Consider the following 20,161-nt stretch of genomic DNA (forward strand, 5'->3'; position numbering starts at 1 on the left):
GGGAGAGCTTATTATCTGCAGAATACATTCGTCCAAAGCCACCACTCTGGAGGGACCCATAGAAACACATGTGATTAGCCTCTTAGCAGGCTAGCAGAATAATCTGTGAGTTGATAGCTTTTGTGCTCTTATTTAAAAGTCTGGCCTAACATGCATGACAATTGTAGGAATCTTTAAAAGACATTGGCATTAATCTCTGTCTATAAATATCACTCTCCAGTTAGGAAGCCTCTCCCCTTGGTCAAATAAATCAGGGTGGCCTGTTAGTGGTGAGAGAAAAGGACTCTGCACAAGCTTCACAGCACTGCCATGTTTATTACTTTCAGAAGTAAACATTGGTGAGGCCTTTAGTATCAGATACAGGTGGCAGATTAAAAATCAGCTGAGGACATAGTCGGACTATGCCGAAATGGTGAAAATGACCGGGAAGATTAGAGATCAAGAAGATAATAAATTTAATAAAGGATAGGGGAAATTAATAAGTTGCTTGAAAGAAGACTGAAAACAATTAAAAACATTGGTAGGATTCTAAAAACACTTGCAATGTAGCTAGAACTATGGTGTGAATTAAGTATTAAGAAAATATGGAGAACATTATAAGATGCAGTTGGAAATGAGTAACGATGGAAACCATGGAAGGGTGGATAGAAGTTCGGGGATTCAGAGAATCCGATGTGTATGTGATTTAGTTGTGATGATATTTGTTAAAGGTAAAAATGAATAAAAAATATTTCAAAAAAAAAATCAATTGAGGGCAAGAGCAAACCTCCAACAGTTAGTTACTTGGAGGAAGACTAATCATTGCTTGTGTTGAAGTGAGGTTTGTGGCAGTGCAGAAATGCCTCGGTACAATCTCATGTAGGCTTTTGGCTCCGGTGATTCCTTCCCCCCAATGTTTTACCCTCCCCATTTCTGAGTTTGTTTGATCAAAATCGTCTGGTAATATTTTAATTTTCTTCAGCCACCGGGATAATTTCAGTGCGACTCTGTGTAATATACTTTCATCTGAACCGTGTTCATTAATTTGTGTTTTATCCATCTTCTTTTTTTAAAAAAAGACCATTAACAAAGTTCCCTAGTAAAAGCAGACAGAATGTTGAAACCTGCTGTGCTTAGCAGAACCCTTTCGCCAGCTCTGCGTGCTGCTCTTTATCAGTCCTTCAGGCAGGCTTCAGTTCACTCAAGAATTTCCCCATCCATCTCAATTTAAGATAACGCTGGCAGAAAATTGTCATAAAACTAGCTCTCGAGGACTTTGCGAAAATATAAAAATTTGTTTGAACAAGAGGCATTCCTCACAAATCTCTTCTATTCATTGATGGATTCATATCCCCCAGATAAATGATTTCACTGAACATTGCTTCACCAAAATATAATTTACATTTATATAAAATCAATTATCCTCATCTCTATCCCTCCCTTCTTTCTCAAATGTGGTACGATGGCATGGCAGTGTGATATCCCTGCAAATATCACAGTATAATATTAGTCGGTTAATAGACTATTCCAAGTTCATATGTGTATAAATACGCAGAGGCATTATCAGATGCAATCCTGCCCCTGCTGAGGATAAGAGCAACATCATCATTGATTTTAATGAAGTAGGATATAAAGCTCTTGTGTATATATTAGGGTTGTACCATCTTTTCATTGGGTTTCCCCTAACGTTTCTGTATAAAAATTGACAGGACCTAACAGGTAGAATTGTTAGTTGGATTGGTAGTTTAATATTTTGGAAGATTGTTGATTGCATCAAAGATAGTTCATGTCATTCTCCCCCAAAACTTTTCAGCAAATAAAGTAATATGAACTAGAAATTCTATCACATACTACCAAATTAATGAGTAAGACAGTGGGGGACCTGTATCAGATGCAAGGGGGGAAATGAAGTAAAACACTATTCAAGGGCAGGAGCAAACCACCACCACCCCAACAGCATTGGTGAGATATGGGGGGGAGGGAGATAAAAATCAGCTGAGAGCAGGAGGAAACCTCCAACAGTTAGTTACATGGAGGAAGGATAATCAACTCTTTGCTTGTGTGGAAGTGAGGTCAGTGGCAGTGCAGAAATGCCTCTATACAACCTTTGCACTGCTATATCAACTTGCTAGAGGGCAGCGCTGCTGACCTGCTCTCTGTGGAACTGTAGCATCGCCAGTATGGATAGCTGCAATATCTCTTAACCATCAGTTCAGCTGGAATCAACTGATATAAGGGACTCGTAGGATTCCATAGCAATAAGGCTGCAAGGTGTGTGACCAGCTTTAGGCTGCCTGAGGTACTTTGGAGTGGCCCAGCCCATGTGTCTCCTTGATAGCCAGTTTTGCCTCCTGGCCACAAACCCAGACATAGAAACGTAGAATTGTAGAGTTGGAAGGGACCCTGAGAGTCATCTAGTAGTCCAACCCCCTGGCAAAGCAGGAATCCTGACCACAGCTGTTCGCACTGACCCACTGCACCCCCTGAGGACTGCATGATGTTACATGATGGTATGTGATACAGTGGTTTCAGTGATGCAGTAGAGCACAGGCCCAAGGGGGGAGTAAATAAGGGGGGCTGTTCGTTTTCTGTAACACAGCTTCACTGATAGTAAGTGGTGCGCAATCCCTGGCATCTCTGGATGGAGCCTGTCTGCAATCCTGGACAGGTGCTGCCAATCAGTGTGGACAATACTGAGCTAGATGGACCCAATGGTCTTACTCAATATGGCAGCTTCCTGTGTTCCTAGGCACTAGATATAAAAATATAACTGCATAGACAAGTTCCCATAAGAGTGATAGTACTTCCATAGCAAGCAGCCTTTCGGTTTTCTTTTTTCATTCTCATTCCCACTCTCACCTTGCGAGCTTCAGAACTCTTGCTGCAGTTTTGCGTGGTGGTTTTTAGCATGCAAAATATATTACATTTACTGGCATCACTCACAAATGAAAGGGCTGTAATTCGCAGCATGTCCCACTTGTTTATAATGCAAGGAGGGTTTCTGCAGGGGATGCCAACCTCAGGTCTATGCCAGGGCCATCTGTTATTCACTGTAGTTCTCCGGGAAGTTATGACCCAGCATGAAGAATACACTGCGCATTTACATCAGATTCTCCTTCACTTTCTCAAGCTGCCAAGAAGAAAGGGCAGCGCTCAACACATGCTAACCATCATGATGGCTTTGACCTTCTCATCTCATCACATGGTTCATAGTCTGATCTTACTACCTGCCACAATGAATCTTGACAAGAAGACTCAAATAAAGGCAGTTTCAAGCCATATTTTGGCAGGCTGCGGAGAGATGTACACGCATTTGTAGAGAGTAGCACAGCCAAATGCTTTCATTTACCATCAAAAACAGGGCATGTCCATACCAAGCTCCTGTTTCTCATCGCTGAGCTCTTCTGATTTTCTGCTTGCCCAATTATCCAAGTGCTATACACCACACAGTCCAGATATTTAGTACTTTGATGGTTTCAGTACAGTACATTGCAGATTTCATTTTCCGCTGCAGCATTTTGACAGCCAACTTTTCAGATTTTCACATAGATATAGGTTAAGACCTTTAGGTCTCCCAGTATTAAGCACTCGCAATTGTGTTCTCCCCACCCCCTCCCAGAATGGATAGACTATAACCTTAAGTAAGTTTAAATGCTTTACTTACAGTAATCAGAGGTCTCGCTCATGCATCATTCAGTGCTACAGCAGAAACAACACAGGTAAGGCATTCTTGGTTACAAAATACAGAAGTTGGCCTCAAACATGTAGACTGAAACTGGAGCCCCAGCCTCAGAGATCTTCTCAGTTACATGGTTCACAGAGGAGAGAGGAGAAGGAAGGAAGGAAGGAAGGAAGGAAGGAAGGAAGGAAGGAAGGAAGGAAGGAAGGAGCAGCAAACCTTACTCCCTCCCTCCCTGAGGGTGAGGGGTTGTGACCTAGCCGTGCCTTCTCTAGAAATTTACAGCTCTGTGGTCCTTAAAATTTCAGCACATCTCTGAAAGAGATCTCCGTCAACTTTCCCTCAAAGTACTAAAGTTTAGGTTCTCTGAGTCAAGGTGCCTGCTGGAATTTATCTTATATGAGTTCAATCCCAGTATCTCCATCAACACAGACTTGCCCCAGTGCTAGTTAACATAGCACGGTTATTGCTCTTGAACCACTTACTCCAGGGATGGGACGCCTGTTTCCCTTCAGATGTTGTTGGTATACAGCTCCCATTATCCCTGACCACTGGAGATGTTGGCTGGGACCAATGGGACTCCAATGACAGCTGGAGGACCATAGGCCCCCCCATACCTGACTTAACGAGTTTCTATATTTTATGTGCCCTCTAATTTTGCCTCTATTTTCTTTCATTTGTTCTTCAGGGTTGTTTTTTCCAGTCATCCATCTGTCTTAGAAGCACCTCGCACAGACCTTTCAGCAAAATGGAAAGTGTGAGTGAACTCCAGAATCCCCTGTTGGCCAAGAACAATGGGCACCTTCACAGCAGTTACAGTTACCACCAGGATTATCCTGGCCACCGTTGCCAGGGTAAACTGTACTCCTATATCTTCCAAAATTCTGGCAATGCAAGGACTCACCAACTGCTGGATGCTAGTTCTCTTCAGCTGGCTGTCGAAGCATTGTACGGCCCAAATTTCATCCTGGTGAAGGATGAGACCAGTGTCAAAGTCAAGGACAACAAAGGTGAGAGTTGTGAGACGGCCTTCATGGGAAACAAAGAGCATCCTACTGAGGCCTCTGAGGTGCAAGAAACACAAGGGAGGTCCCTGATGGAAAATGACATCAAAATCCAGACAGTGTCCTATGAAGTGGAAGAAGAGGAATTGCAGGAATATGAGGTAAAATTTGGAGGCTGTGAACCTACCTTGGGACTTATTTCTGAGTAACCGTGTTTAGGACAGAGAAATAAATATAGAAATTATAATAAATGTGATGTATGTACATGATAGTAGGCAGAACTGAGGTTAATGTTGCATGGGAACTTCTCACACCTGAGAGACAGCTTCCCTGATGAATTAGGCCTGAGGGTTTAATGCAGGGGTGACCAACTGTGGTCTTAGGCCTCAGCCTAAGTTTAGGTGGCCCTCAGCCTGGTTTCAAAAACCCTCTGCAAGCGATCAGTTCAGACCTCCTGGCAAGAGGAGAAAGGGGGAACCACGCCTTCTTTTGGTTCTGGCCCCACATGTCAGTGGCTCATAGCTGTCAAGTTCTCCCTTTTTTAAGGGAAATTCCATTATGCTGAATAGGCTTCCTCGCAAGAAAAGGGAAAACTTGGCAGCTATGCACTGGCTTCAGCTGCACCCAGAGTTGCCATGCAGCCAGCCCCTGAGAATGCCCCTCTCAAAAGAAAAAGGGTTTTCCACCATTATAATATAATACATTAATATGACTAGAAATAATTATAGCGGGGTGTGTAGTTAGAATGAATTATTTTAATAAGCTTGTTTTAGGCTGACATCCAGAATTTCTAATCCATTTTAGCTCGTGATTTATCAATTTTAGTCCTAATGCAAGCGAGGGACATTGCTAAAGATGAAAAACGGCCCTGTTTCACTGGCACTCAAGAAAAATTATTTTCCATGGAAATCCCAAATCCCCAGCTAGTGAGCTGAGAATTTAGCTTGAGAGAAAAATGATAATCTATTTCCATTCAGTGATTTCTGTTAGGATTTTGCCCCACGTCCGAGTGGCCAGAGAAGATGCGGTTTATTATATAAACTCCGCAAAGCCTTTCCACCCCACCCTGCCTCCTCCTCCTGTGTGAAACTGTTAAGAAGGAAGAGAGAATATGTGAAAGTACAACTGAAAAGAAAGAAGGTCAAATGAGAGAGTGGGGAGTGAGGGAAGACTGTAAAATACTTAACGAGAGGAAGAGTAGGAGGGTGAAAACGCTACTTAAATGCCATGGTGGCGATAGATGTCCTAGAAATATTATATCAAGACGACGTTGGCAGAAGCAGCTTTCAGTCAGGGAAGAGAGAAATCAGTAGGGCGCCTATTGCTTCGCATCAAGGGTTGGAGCTGACAGCAGTGAGTGGGGGCTTCTAACATGGTTTCTGTTATTATTATCATCACTTCCAGCATCATCACTGTTATTATTATATTGCAGCTTTCTGGGTTACTATTTCACACTGAGTTATTTAATAACAAAAGTGTCCTTAAGCACACTTAACTTGAAAGCAACTTCCATTAAAATGAATGGAACTTTCTTCCAAGTGAATAAGCTTGGGATTGAGCTATAAAGCAACGGCAGCCGGCGGTATATAGTACAAATCAAACAGTTGCAATTCTTTATCATCTGGTCCCAAGGTGGCACTTGGGAACAGCTCTCTTTATCGGAAGAGATGCCTCTTGTTGAGGCATCGCCTCCGACATTATCAGGAAGTGGCTCCAGAAGGGGGCAGGACACCGAAAATAGATGTTTATTCCATTTTACTATAAGACTAAGTATATGCTGGTATCTACATTTATTTAAATTGTCAAGTCTTGGTGTTTATCAAGACTAAGTATATGCTGGTGTTTAAGTTTTTCACCTTCTCACCAAGCTGCTTGACTATAGTCATGTAACCCAGTCTAGCCTTGTGCAAGTCTACAATCTTGTCCCTGACATCCTTGGACAGCTCTTTGGTCTTGGTCAGGGCCGTCTGAAGCATGCCTGGCGCCCTGGCGCGACGGATCCCTCCGGTGCCCCCCGACCCGTTTCCCAGCGCGGCTGCCACCTGGAGGGCCGGCACCCTGCACCATCCAGCCTGGCCGTAGGACCGGCCCTGGGGCAGGGGGTGCTGCCAGCCCCCTGTTGCGACGCCCCTGCATGTAGCGGAGGCGGCCCCAGGCCCGCACGCCTCCGGAGAGCGGCCTGAACAGCTGAGAGGAGCGCCTAGGGATTCATCCGGCGCGCCTCACAGCGGGCGCAGTGGCGCCCCTGGTGGCCTGGCGCCCTGGTGCCCCGCACCACCGGACTCGGGCCTAGAGATGGCCCTGGTCTTGGTGGCTACTTTGGAATCTGCTGGATTGATTGCTTCTGTCGACAGGTGTCTTTTGTACAGGTACTGTAATGAGCTGGGATTACAGGTAAGACCTCTCCCTTACAGCAGGTGCTTCTAATCTCAGCTTGTTACATACAGTGAAGATACCAGGTAGCCTGACATCTGGCTAGTTGATAGGGGATCAAATACTTATTTCACTCATTATAAAGTACATCAATCTCTGGACTGTTGTCTTCTGGGTTTCTGGGGTTTTTTCCTGTTGTTATTCTGTCTCTCACAGCTACAATAAACCTACCATTAAAATTATGGACTGGTCATTTCTTCATCAGAGGGCAAATGGTCAAATTTAGCAGGGGATCAAATACTCCCCCCCCCCCTCACTGTATATAATCCCTAGTGTAGTAAGATAAGACCTTTGGAGCAGGCATTTTTTAAAAAAAGTTTTTAAAGAACCACCCTAGTAGGGCAGTAATTGTTCTTTAATAATTTGTCACCCGCCCTCCATGATGGCACGACAGTCTGCCCCCTGCCCCCCCTTTCCTACACCCCTGATTCTTACCCTGGAAAAGCCCGTTAGAATTAAGAGTCTCTTCTGAAACAAGTGGTTTGAGGACATCTTTGTTGAGCTGGCATAATGCGGATACCAGCTTCCTTTAGGGTTCCTATTTAACCATCTATCTTATTTATCCAGCTCAATTATGTTTGTATGGATTATTTGTTTAGATTTCCAAGTGCATTCGTCAGTTGCACGTTTTTTTTGATGTTGTGTTTTAGGATGAGCATGTTGTAAGACAAGATACATATAGACATATGTATGAATGGCAGTAATGCATAGATTGCTGAAAACCACAAGTTTCTTACTCCCAATAGTCTCACTGAAGTCCTACTGAGGTCTATGTAATGTCTGCCAGACCACTCCAGATTAAATGGTTTGTGGACTGAAGCCAAGAAGATTATTCTCAATCAGCATACTAAGCAGTACATCTGCTGCCTAATAGACATCAAGTATTTTCAGACTGAAGACAGGGAAATATAGTGATGATTGAGGTGGTGCCCTGTATATCATCTCTGTGGGACATCCAGTTCCCAAAAGATCATTCATATTAGCCGCTGTTCCTTGGCAGATAAACATCCTAGCTCATAGAGGCTGACTCTGTATCGCTTGAATGTGTGATGGACTCGTCCCGTCGACACTGCCATCACAGCGCTTCCTGCCCAATGAAGTTCATCTGCCTGCTGCTGTATATCAGGAGAGAAAGCGTTGTCACAGCAGCAACATCAAACATGTGTAGTGTAAATTGGTTACATGTTCTGCTGCTGCTGCTGCTGAATACTCTGTGGGTCAGACTTACAGTGTGCCATTGCCTTGATTTGCTTTCCAGAGTGACTCCTCGAGTGACAGCGAGAGTGAAGATCATTTTCTGATGCTTCCCCCACGAGACCACCTGGGCTTGGCAATTTTTTCAATGCTCTGTTGTTTCTGGCCTCTGGGAATTGCTGCTTTCTACTTTTCTCAAGGGGTAAGAATTTGTGTGTGCTGATGTTTCCTGCTATGTACTGTGTTCTTCTTGTCTTAGGGAACTATTTTGTAAAAGGCCTGTCAGGGCTGGATTCACTACTGTGCCAAGTATATTGCAGTCCCACCCAACTAGGACCCCTGCTAACATGAAATTATCTAGGAAGTTGCTGGAGTGTTTCTGTGTGTGTGTGTGTGTGTGTGTGTGTGTGTGTGTGTGTGTGTGTGTGTGTGTAGCTACCTAGTGCCAACCCAAAACATTTCAGTGCTTGATGGGAAAAAATGCAAATGTCACTCCATATTTTACTTTAAATAATAATAATAATAATTTATTATTTATACCCCGCCCATCTGGCTGGGTTTCCCCAGCCACTCTGGGCGGCTTCCAACAGAAAAATAAGATTAAAAATTCCACCACAGGGGGTTTTTTTTGCCACCATTCATCCCTCACTTCCCCCTTTAATGCTATCCCTCACCTTCCCCTTTAATGCTACCCCCAAATTTGTCCTCATTCTATCAAATGATAGGGCCGGTCTTGTATCAGGCTCAAAACAGTGCTTGGATCCTCATCACATGGCAAAGGAGCAGTGTCCATGTTGTCATGAAGGATACCCAGCATCAGAAGCCGACAGGATTTGCTCTCTGCATTGCAGCGCATTTCAAGTGTGACTTATGGGAGTGCATGGGTGCGTGGCTTTATGTGTGAAAGTCACGTGGGACTCAACTGATAGCTCCTAACAGGATCAACTGTTCTTTAAAGCAACACTGAAACCTCACAAGGTAACTGTAAACACTGTTATTCCCAACCTGCAAGAAAAAGAAGCTGAACTATCCAGAAGGAAAGATGGGTCAGACTGTTGTAGAGTGGTACCTCGTGTTACGGACAGGATCTGTTCCGGAGGCCTACCCGTAACATGAAATGCCCGCAACTCAAAGTGCTGCATCTGCGCAGGAGCGTGGCACAATTTGGCACTTCTGCGCATGCATGAAGCGCGATTTAGCGTTTCTGCATGAGCAGCGAAACATGGAAGTAACCCGTTCCGGTACTTCCAGGTTGCCGCAGGACGTAACGCGAAAAGACACAACATGAAGCGGATGTAACATGAGATATGACTGTACATTGAACTGCTGTGCAAAAAAGAGTTTTTGGCAAGTACAGCCTTTCCACTTTTATTCATAGGTTAAATTTTCTATACTGCCAACATTTTTAAAAAAAATCATGGCAGTAAGCAGCATAAAATCAATCATGAAACTACATTCGTAAAACAAGGCCACTGTGAGAACAAGATACTGGACTAGATGAGGCACTGGGCTAATCTAGCAGGCTCTTGTGTGCTTAAAAGACACCACAAATCTCTAGATAACATTAATACATCAATGAAGCTGGATCACCTCTAAAGGAAAGGTGAACAGAAGAGTTTGAAAGAAGTGCCTTAATGCCAATACTGTAGGTGCCTACCTGATGTTCCCTGGAAGCGCATTCCAAAGGGTAGGTGCCACCACACTAAAGGCCCTGTTTTTAGTAAGCATAATACAAACTTGAGGAGCATACAGCATACAGCACTAGTAAAGAGTGTCTCCCCCAAGGATTAAATCGGCCAGGCAAGATACGGTATTCCCAGAAATAACCCATTGCTCAGGGCTTTATATACCCATAGCAAAACCTTAAAGTTGCCCTAGTAATGTATTAGTAGATAGTGCAGATCTTCCAGCACAGGTGTTACAAAGAACACCCACTTCAGCAGCCTTGCTGCAGTATGGCATCATCGCAAACAGATCTTTGCTGATCATCCCTCTTCTAACTGTTAAAGGTTACAGGAGCCCACTCTCCTTTTGCTTCTGGCTCCTTTTGCTCCTTGTAAATGAAACACCTGTTTCTGCATTTTATGTAGTTAAAGGAAATATAGCCTGCTGTCTGACAAATTGTCAGAGTAACTTAAATAAAGTATATTCCAACAAACTACAGTCTACTCAGAAGGTAAACCTTCAATCACGTATCCGAATGGAGAGAGAGGTGGAGAGCATTACATGCAGGAAGGGCAGACATACCACATACAGCCAAGCACATTTAACAGCCACCATCTCAGGAGAATTTATTTTCACTGTTCCCGGCACACACAAAAAATGTTATTCCTTAAGCATTATTTTTGGCCATATATCAATCCTCTGCTATATCGCTCCAGCCACAGAATGGCAAAGCTCTGTAACAAATGGCCAAGAGTCTTCAACATGGTCAGTGAAAACTTGTCAGCAGCAGTGATGCTCTGGCAGGGGCACAGCTCTGGGCCTTTTTTCAGAGCAGGAGCAATGACATCATCTCCCAAGTGCCAGGGTAATGGATCGACTTTCCTTGCTCTAGGAACAGAATGAGGTGATGGTGAGCCTTTCAAGTTTTACATTTGTCTTTGACAACTCAGCAGTAAGGAAGTCAGAGAATAATCATGCAGAGGCTCTAAAATTCTTTCATTTTCTTTGATGGTGTTCCTATTTCATACCAGCAGTTTAAGTGGTATAATTTCCTTGCAAGATTTTATAATTAAAAGCTAAATGTTGCACTTCAGCTGTCTCAATGTGTTTTACAAGTTATTAAAGCTCATTGTGTTTTACAAGCTGAACCTCTGTGGTCAGAAATAAGCACCAATGAGTTCATTGGAGCTTATTTCTAAGTAACTGTGCATGGAATTGCAGTCATGCTACAGAGAATAGTAAGATGTGTTATCTTGTCTTACGTCTAGCTAGGAATCTGTAGAAGCACACAGCCTTTTGAGTACAGTGGTACCTCGGTTTATGAACACAATTGGTTCTGGAAGTCTGTTCATAAACTGAAGCGAACTTTCCCATTGAAAGTAATGGAAAGTGAATTAATCCGTTCCAGACGGTCCGCGGAGTACTTAAACTGAAGCGTTCATAAACTGAAGCAAACTTTCCCATTGAAAGTAATGGAAAGTGGATTAATCCGTTCCAAACGGGTCCGTAGAGTACTCAACCTGAAGCGTACTTAACCCGAAGCATGGGTGTAATTGGTTCCGGAAATCTGTTCATAAACTGAAGCGAACTTTCCCATTGAAAGTAATGGAAAGTGAATTAATCCGTTCCAGATGGGTCTGCGGCGTTCGTAAACCGAAAATTCATAAACCGAGGTGTTCATAAACCGAGGTTCCACTGTATAGGGCAGTGTTGGGGAACCTGTGGCCCTCCAGAAGTTGCTGGACTCCAACCCCAGCTAACATGGCCAGTGAACAGGGATGATGGGAGCTGAAGTTGAATAACATATGGAGGGCCACAAGCTTCCTATCCCTGCTGTAAGGGCAGTCATAATGAGATGCTGTTCTTCAAAATTTGCCGCTACACCATATTTCCATGTATTTAGTCAAGAAAAGGAAAGAAACCTGCCAAACGCATCCAAAAAAAATAGTTTGTAAATCACATTATGATTATCCAATATTCTAAGTCTTTCTTCCTCGTTTCAAGTCTCAAAACCGACAATGTAGCCACCCTGGCTATACTCACTACAATAGATGGGCAGGATATGCACCAGCTAAACAAATAAACAAAAATATTGTCCCCAAACTTTGTGTTCCTGAATTGAGTGGCAATTCTATTATTCTTTTTCATCCTACATCCAATTCTTCCCTGCTCTGGCAATGCTTCTGAGCTTGGTCTCATTCACAAATTTCAACAGTAACCTTCTGTTCTTCTCCTCAGGATCCATAATGGATAGGGAATGTGTCTCCCAAAAGTGACTGCAGAGGAAGTTCACTTGTCAGGAAGCTGCCCTATACCAATTCAGACCATTGGTGCATCTAGCTCAGTATTACCTTTACTGAGGGACATGGGTGGCACTGTGGTCTAAACCACTGAGCCTCATAGTCGTCTTTACTGACCTCTGTTGCGCTACATTGTAATCAAACTCGCCCAACAGAAGTCAGATTCAGAATGAGCAAGATGTGAATAAAATATTATTTGTGTGTTTCAATAAAGATTCATTTACAGCTCACTTTTATTTTACTTATAGGATTTCTACCATAATCTTACCACATCTAGCTTCAAGGCATCTTACAATAAAAAATTAAATTTTGTTATTGTTTTTTTTAAAAAATCAATAAAAACAATAAAAACAGCAGGAGAAAATAACACAGCTAAAAAGCTAGCGGGAAAAAATGAATTAAAATAGGGTGCCTATTATAGTGCCTTCTAGAACTTACTCGACTCCAGCTTCCATCAGCCCCAGCCAGTATGGTGAAAGATGACAGCAGTAGCTCAACAACTTCTGGAGGTCACTGTGACAAAGTTATGCCTTGCCCTAACCTGTTCCCTTACAATACTCAAGTTCTCTAGACCTCCATCACATCCCCAGTCCAATACAGAAGCTGAGGACAGATTGTGGTCTGGTAGGATAGAAAGACCACTGTGGCAGGAACTGACACTATCACTTTTAACCTTCTTGGCTACTGTAGTCTCTCTGATTAGCTGCTGGGAGCCATCTGTCAATCACAACCCACCTGGGTCAAGATCCCTTTAAAGTAGCATATTGCTAACATTCCTTTGTCCCTTATCCTACAACCAGCTCCTGAAGCTACCAACTTGAATGATAACCATAGGAGTAAGTTTTGCTACGTTCGCTTGCTTAGGATAGGATCATCTAGGCATGTAAATGTAAAACTGTGCATACTCTCTGTTTCCACCACTTTCCCTCCTTTTTAAATACTCCTCCATAATAAACTGCTTAATTAGCTTTCTGAGCTGTACTGTATTCTGGAAACACTCAATGCCTATCTTTCCCCCCATGTTACTGAGACTGGACTATGCTACTGATCTAAAGTTCCTGGGAGTGCAGGAGGGATGATGGACTAAAAATGCCAGGTGGATTCTGCTGGCAGTCCCCTTACTCCCTAGACAGCCACCAAAAGATAGTAGGTATTTTGCACCCCTTACCCCAGGTGGCAAATAAGTAGTCGGGAGAGAAAGATATAGGATGGGTCACCTGTTGCTAGTGAGCTACCCTACATGGTTGGGTCTGGCCATCCTTCACAGGCACCACACTGGTTATTATCCCTGAATCAAAACATCGAAATCATGAAAAGCAAAAAAGTTCCACAAATCTTAAAAGCCATTTAAGGCATAAGAGAGAACAGATTTTTGTCTGTTACCTAAAACAGAGAGGTCAAAGAAGACACCAGTTTCATCGTGTGTTTAGAGAAGGAATTCCAAAATTTGGTGGAACCACCCCAAAAACAAAAGCCAATTAAGGAAGCCTGACAACACTAGCAAAGAGAGGGAGAATTCTTAATAGTAACTCTGTTAATTATAGGAGGAGGAGAAGAATAACAAATAATTGCTCTCAACTCAAGACAATAAGGAATTTTGTAGTGAGCGAGCGAGCAGCAGTATTAGAAGTGTTGGGGGGAAATGTTTTGAAGAGGGATGAATCCATGCTTGCCAGCAGCACAAAAGCATTAAGCTTTAGGGAATTATGTGGTCCTTTTGAAAGCTTTTATGCAACTCGGAAATTAAGCAATAAGATAACATGTAGGATTAAATGCAAACAGGACCACAGTAAGGCACACTTTGAAGGAACAACGTAATCTGGTTGTAGGAGCTTGTGAATTAGCCCCTCGTGAGTCAAGGAGGGGCATAATTGTATAGAACTGTGATGTTTTGGCCGTGAGCACAGCCTCCCCCAGGAGGGAACCATCCTACATACTGGACGGTGTTGAGGGCTGTGGTGGATTGGAGCTCCAAAGCAAAAAAAGGCAATCTATGGCAAATGATGCAGCAGCCTGCCCAGTGTTCTGCACCAAAAGCTAAAGAGCTGCTACTCGTTGCCATAGCAATTGGAGCAACAGAAAGTAAGACTGACAGGTGGGAGCAAGGCAAGTAGCACCATAGCGACAGAGATGTATCATGTGGCCCCCTCCAAACTTGGAAGGCCCAAGGGGATGTAGGGAGATATGGGGATTGCCTGAAAGTATTCAAACCTTGGAATCTTTAAAGGCAAACATGTGAAGGCTAAAGCAGATTCCTCAATGATGCTTGGGGTGCCTAGGAGGCTGAAGAACAAAGAGGAGGAACACAGTGAAGGCAACCCTCTCCCCATGAAAACTGTGGGAAGCAGAGGCAGATCCTCAGACTCAAAGGCTCTTGACACCTGAGCTATGCAAAATAGAAGCTAAAAGGCACATTTACAAAACTTAAAAACAAAACAAAAACACCCTCTTACACTCTTGGTTCAGCATTTTAGCTCAGGAGAAGATGAAGTAGCTGTGGAGCTGGCATGGGGAAGCCCCCTGTTGACATTGTCCCCTGTAGGCACAGTATAGATTTGGTTAACACAAATTTGGTTCTGCAGAATCCTGTGTGGACATGGCCTCAGATATACTAAATTGTGAAGAAAAGGAAAAACCTGTAACAAGCAATGAGCTAACAAAGTGTTCTTTCTTCTCACTGACTAGCTCAGTGAATTTGGGTCAGCTTATCTCCAATGAAATATCTAGAAGAAGCAACATAATACAGTCACTGAAGGGATGGACAAACATAAACACATTGGATCAGACCAAAATAGAACATTATGCATCTTTTTTCCCTCAGCGGTGAAAGTTCACACGTATGCATGCATGTATTGACCACCCAATAATGAATTTTCCCTGGGTGGTTTACATGTAATAGAAACCACCAGCCATGACTCTCATTGAACAAATTGTTGTAATATAATATGTATTTTACATTACATTACATTACATTACATTACATTACATTACATTACATTACATTGTTGGAGGATGGATGGCTGCTAACGGGTTGAGGTTGAATCCTGACAAGACAGAAATACTGCTTTGGAGGGACAGGGTGTGGGTGGGTGTGGGGGGCTCCCTGGTCCTGAATGGGGCAACTGTGCCCCTGAAGGAGCAGGTGCGCAGCCTGGGGGGTCATTTTAGACTCTCAGCTGTCCATGGAGGTGCAGGTCAATTTTGTGTCCAGGGCAGCTGTCTATCAGCTCCATCTGGTACGCAGACTGAGACCCTATCTGCCTGAGGACTGTCTTGCAAGAGTGGTGCATGCTCTCGTTATCTCCCGCTTGGACTACTGCAATGTGCTCTACATGGGGCTACCTTTGAAGGTGACTCAGAAACTGCAATTAATCCAGAATGCGGCAGCTAGACTCGTGACTGGGAGTGGCCGCTGAGACTATATAACACCGGTCCTGAGAGATCTGCATTGTTTCCCAATATGTTTCCGAGCACAATTCAAAGTGTTGGTGCTGACCTTTAAAGCCCTAAACGGCCTTGGCCCAGTATACCTGAAGGAGCGTCTCCACCCCCATCGTTCTGCCTGGACACTGAGGTCCAGCACCAAGGGCCTTCTGGCAGTTCCCTCCCTGTGAGAAGCAAAGCTACAGGGAACCAGGCAGAGGGCCTTCTCAGTAGTTGCACCCATCAGATGTCAAAGAAATAAACGACTATATGACATTTAGAAGACATCTGAAAGCAGCCCTGTTTAGGGAAGTTTTTAACGACTGATGTTTTAATGTATTTTTAACCTTCTGTTGGAAGTCGCCCAGAGTGGCTGGGGAAACCCAGCCAGATGGGCAGGGTATAAATAATGTTGTTGTTGTTGTTGTTGTTGTTGTTGTTGTTGTTGTTGTTGTTGTTGTTATACATTAACACACAGTTTTGAGGAAGACAAAAGCATTCTCTTTTCATTGAAAAACAGCTGATATTATTAGCCTTTGAGGCTATTGGGCATTGATACAAATAATGTATTTATTGTTTGTTTCCAGACGAGTAAGGCTATCTCCAAGGGGGACTTTCACCTTGCAAGTTCTGCTTCCCGGCGAGCACTATTCCTTGCTGCGCTCTCTATCACCATTGGCACAGGAGTGTATGTTGGAGTGATTGTAGCACTGATTGCTTACCTATCTAAAGGTGGCCACGTATAGTAAAGAATCTCTGCATCAGATGGATAATTCTCTCGGATTACACACTTTCTTATGAAACATAGGACACTACGCTTACAAGGATTTCTACGGAGCACTCCCTAAACAGAGATCTGTGCTCATACAGACTGTCTGTGTGGTCTCCTTCCTTTTTCTGATAAAACATATACTGTGACCTACTTTGTATCACGGACTGACAAGCTAAAGGGGGTGGGGAGAGAGATCAGGCTGAAAATCCTGGATTTTGAGACTGTCGGGAACAAAAAAAGGGAATAGGACAGTTTTTAAAATGTTGTCTGCAGGGTGTTTTCAAACCAATGTCCATGTGTGCTAGACCTGGTGTTTGTGAAGTCCAGTCACCTCTCAGATCTAAGCCCCTGCCTACTCAGGGCGCAGAGTGAAGAGGAAAGCTGGGGAATATTCAATTCATTTAAAGTCTTTCTTTTGGGAGATAGGACTAAAGGCTACACAATGACAGCAAACAGCATTGTCAAGATACTTGCATTATTATGCCAATGACAAGACTTGCAACATCAAATGCTAATAATTCACCCTTGGGTAGCTAGTAGCAGCTACGTGCCATAAAAGTTCTCTTTCAGAGGCTTTGTTCATATAACTTGCCCCTCTGCCTACAGTTCCTGTTATGAGAATTTCCCTGCTGCCACATAATAGAATGAGGTGGCCTTGGAGAATCACACCCAGCCATCACTTTCAACCTAAGATACACACTTGCTTTAAATGAGACAATTATTACAGTTACTATAACCAAGCTCATTAAAGGGGCTTGAGAAAGTCCTCATGGGCCTTCCAGTTTTTAATTATATTTTGGCATGTGCATTACAATGTCACTCAGGATAGCTTAATAACATAACCATTCTGGCATGGAAAAGTTACCCCAACGTGGTTTGGTTTGATCACTTTTGATCACATCCAGAATGTCCCAGGCCTTAGGCTGTGGAGGCAAATGGAATTGAATGGATCAGATGTTGTGGTGATCAGATAGTTCTGTGTAAAAATGGTTCTACAGCTACCATTATTCTCTCTACTTGCAATGGGAGCTTTCTTGTGCCTGTTTCTGTGCAGACACACATCTGAGGCTGTAATCCTATATTCACTTACTTGGGAATAAGCCTTACTGAACTCAGTGAGACTTACTACGGAGTAGGTACATATAGGGTTGGCTCATAAGTGGAAACCCTTGAATTTTAGCCAATTTAGTTGTGCTGTGCCCAAAGTTATCCATCTATTTATGTACCTTTGTTTTAAATTTGTATACCGCCCTTCATCCATGGATCTCAGGGCGGTTCGCAACATAAAATTATAATATAAAAAACACAAAATACATAGTAAAAAATAATGTAGACAATGAAGTCATTTGAACTAAAACAAGTCAAATCCATGGGACTGCCTTGCAGGGGCTCTGTTCGTACCTGGCAGGGAGAACACAGAAGGTGCTTATGGTAGTTAAATGTTTGTAATCTCTTTTCTGTGGGGTGCTTTGGCACTCTGTTCTGGTTCAATGTATGCATGTATTTGTTAAGTGGGGTCACTGGTTTGAAAATTACATTGAGTGTTCTATCTTTTTGTCTCTAGGCCAGGCTTACCAGTAGGTCTCGATTCTGAATCTGTGCTTGGGCCTTAAGTGTGAATTGAATGCGGGGAATGTCATTAATATGTTCCAAAGCTTAGCCGCAGTAGAGCTGACCAGCAGTGCTCCAATATCTGCACTTTCAGCCAATATATTTCTGGGCACAATTTGTGGTGCTGGTATAAAGCCTCTTCCCATCTAAACCTATGAGGCCTTTATGATATCGTGGGAATGTTCAGGCTGAATATGTCATTCTTACCTGCAACAGGCTGATTGACTATATCTGAGTACATCTTCTCTGGTTGTGACATTTCCTCTTAGTAAAAGCCCATCTATGTTTGAAACTTTTTGCAAATAGTGTAAGGCGCCATTGCTGTTCACACAAACATTTGATCGCTAGGGATGTGCATAGGGACTTCTTCTTTTTAAGTAACTGTAGGTTTTCTCCTTTTTATTATTGATGTTTCAATTATTGACAGTTTTAATGTGCTTGGAAGCTGCCCTGAGCATCCCTTTGAGATGGGTGCCATAAAAACTACGAGACATACCTAGGTCAAAAAAGCCAAATCCTTCAGCCAAACTTAGTAAGAAATGAAACTGTATTTTACACTGATAAGAGAGAAGCTGCAGAGAGAAACAAGAGATGCAGACATTTGCTGCTTCTGGGTAAAGTACCGGTAACTAAGGAAAAATTAAGGTGGTAAAACCTCTGCAATGCCATTCTCCAGCCTGTGTTGTTGCACATGAACAATTTACTGGCACGGAGCAAACTCCCAGTTATGATCAAATCAACAAAGCACAAGTGTTTTGATTTCACTTCCGTGCCTGTTGCATGACGCAAAACCAAGAAGTCTGCCTTTCCTGAGGCAAGGATTTAATTTAACTCTGTTCATAGCCAGAGGGAAAAAACACTGTTTGTTAATGATCAAAGTGCAGGGGGGGAAAGGTACTGAAAGGTTTTTAGTTTTGAAAGAAAATGACAAGCAACAAAACCTCGTACCCACTAGACTAGAGGAAGCTCCTTCCAGGGCTGTGCTTGACAGCGCCTGTATACCACTCTCAATTAATGTGGTATTTGTTTCTGTGTTTTTGTTCGCTAATAGGATGGCCATTAAGAAAACTGTGGAGTATCTTGTGAATGAAATGCGAGGAAGGTTAGTCTGCGCTTCCAGTGTGTCTCCAAGGCATCACAAGGAAGTGAGCAGAAGTTAATGAAGAAGCCTTATGCTGGCAGGGCTGCAAGTGCTGCCATAAGATTTAGCAATTCCAAGAAGGAAGGAGAGTGGGCGGAGGAGACTTTGGAGCTGGAAGAACTGAGAGTGGGCTGTGCTATTGACAAGTGAGGAAGAAAAACAGAAGACTTAGCAGAGGTGAAAGGGAGGGAAAAGTAGTGTAGGCCAACTCTTGGGTAGTTGGAGATGACCCCCTGGTCATCTCCAGGCTCTAGTCCAGACAGAGCTGGAGAACCTTTTCCAGCCTGAGGGCTACATCTCTTCTGCGCAAACCTCTGGGAGCTACATGGCAGTCATGGATAAGGCCAGAGGCAAAGTGGGCAGAGCAATGGATGTGAATTTTACCTTTTGTATAGTAGGCTAGTTTCTTCAGACATTGCAGGCGTCCCTCTCTATTCTCCAGGCAAGCAAGAGGCATTATCAGAGTTCCAGTACACAATTCAGCCAGGCAAAAAAGCCACTCTAGTAGGGCTGGCAAGGAGTGTGGCCTGGGAGGGTGTTTAACTACCTAACATGAGCATAGCTGGGGGGGGCAGGGGAGCAGCTGCCTCCCTAAATCAAGTAAATCTATACAATTTACTTAACTAACTGAGGTTCTGCCCCCCCAACATAAATATTGGCTACGCCCATGCCACCTACATAGGGTTTTTTTTTTGTATACCGCCTTTCCACAGTTCAAACCATGCTCAAGGTGGCTTACAACATGAAAAAAATATGTAACTACAAAAGTAGTCGTAAACAATAAATAAAACATTAACAATACAAAACCAAACTGAACAATTTCCACATAAATCACAACAGCAGCATATACAATGAAGATACCCCAAACCAACAGCAACAAACCCCTCAAACAAACAAACAAAAACCCAGCCCCCAAGTTTGTGTTCAGAAACCTCAGTTTTTGTAGCTGGAGTCAATCAG

The 20,161-nt window shown here is 43.3% G+C and overlaps 1 protein-coding gene across 1 annotated transcript; it reads left to right on the plus strand.

Moving 5' to 3' along the window:
- Positions 1-4,406: 4,406 nt before the first annotated feature.
- SYNDIG1L (synapse differentiation inducing 1 like) lies at positions 4,407-16,516 on the plus strand. Its single transcript, XM_035118437.2, has 3 exons — positions 4,407-4,823; positions 8,354-8,491; positions 16,265-16,516. Exons 1-3 carry the CDS (start codon positions 4,407-4,409, stop codon positions 16,421-16,423), a joined length of 714 nt encoding a protein of 237 aa, XP_034974328.1. The 3' UTR covers positions 16,424-16,516.
- The last annotated feature ends 3,645 nt before the right edge of the window (positions 16,517-20,161 follow it).

This window comes from Zootoca vivipara, chromosome 1 (assembly GCF_963506605.1).
Source record: "Zootoca vivipara chromosome 1, rZooViv1.1, whole genome shotgun sequence".
Lineage (NCBI taxonomy): Eukaryota > Metazoa > Chordata > Lepidosauria > Squamata > Lacertidae > Zootoca > Zootoca vivipara.

Coding starts and splice junctions, on each gene's coding strand:
- SYNDIG1L (XM_035118437.2), top strand. CDS start 4,407: ATGGAAAGTGTGAGTGAACTCCAGAATCCCCTGTTGGCCAAGAACAAT. Junction 4,824..8,353: donor AGGAATTGCAGGAATATGAG/GTAAAATTTGGA, acceptor TTTGCTTTCCAG/AGTGACTCCTCGAGTGACAG. Junction 8,492..16,264: donor CTTTCTACTTTTCTCAAGGG/GTAAGAATTTGT, acceptor GTTTGTTTCCAG/ACGAGTAAGGCTATCTCCAA.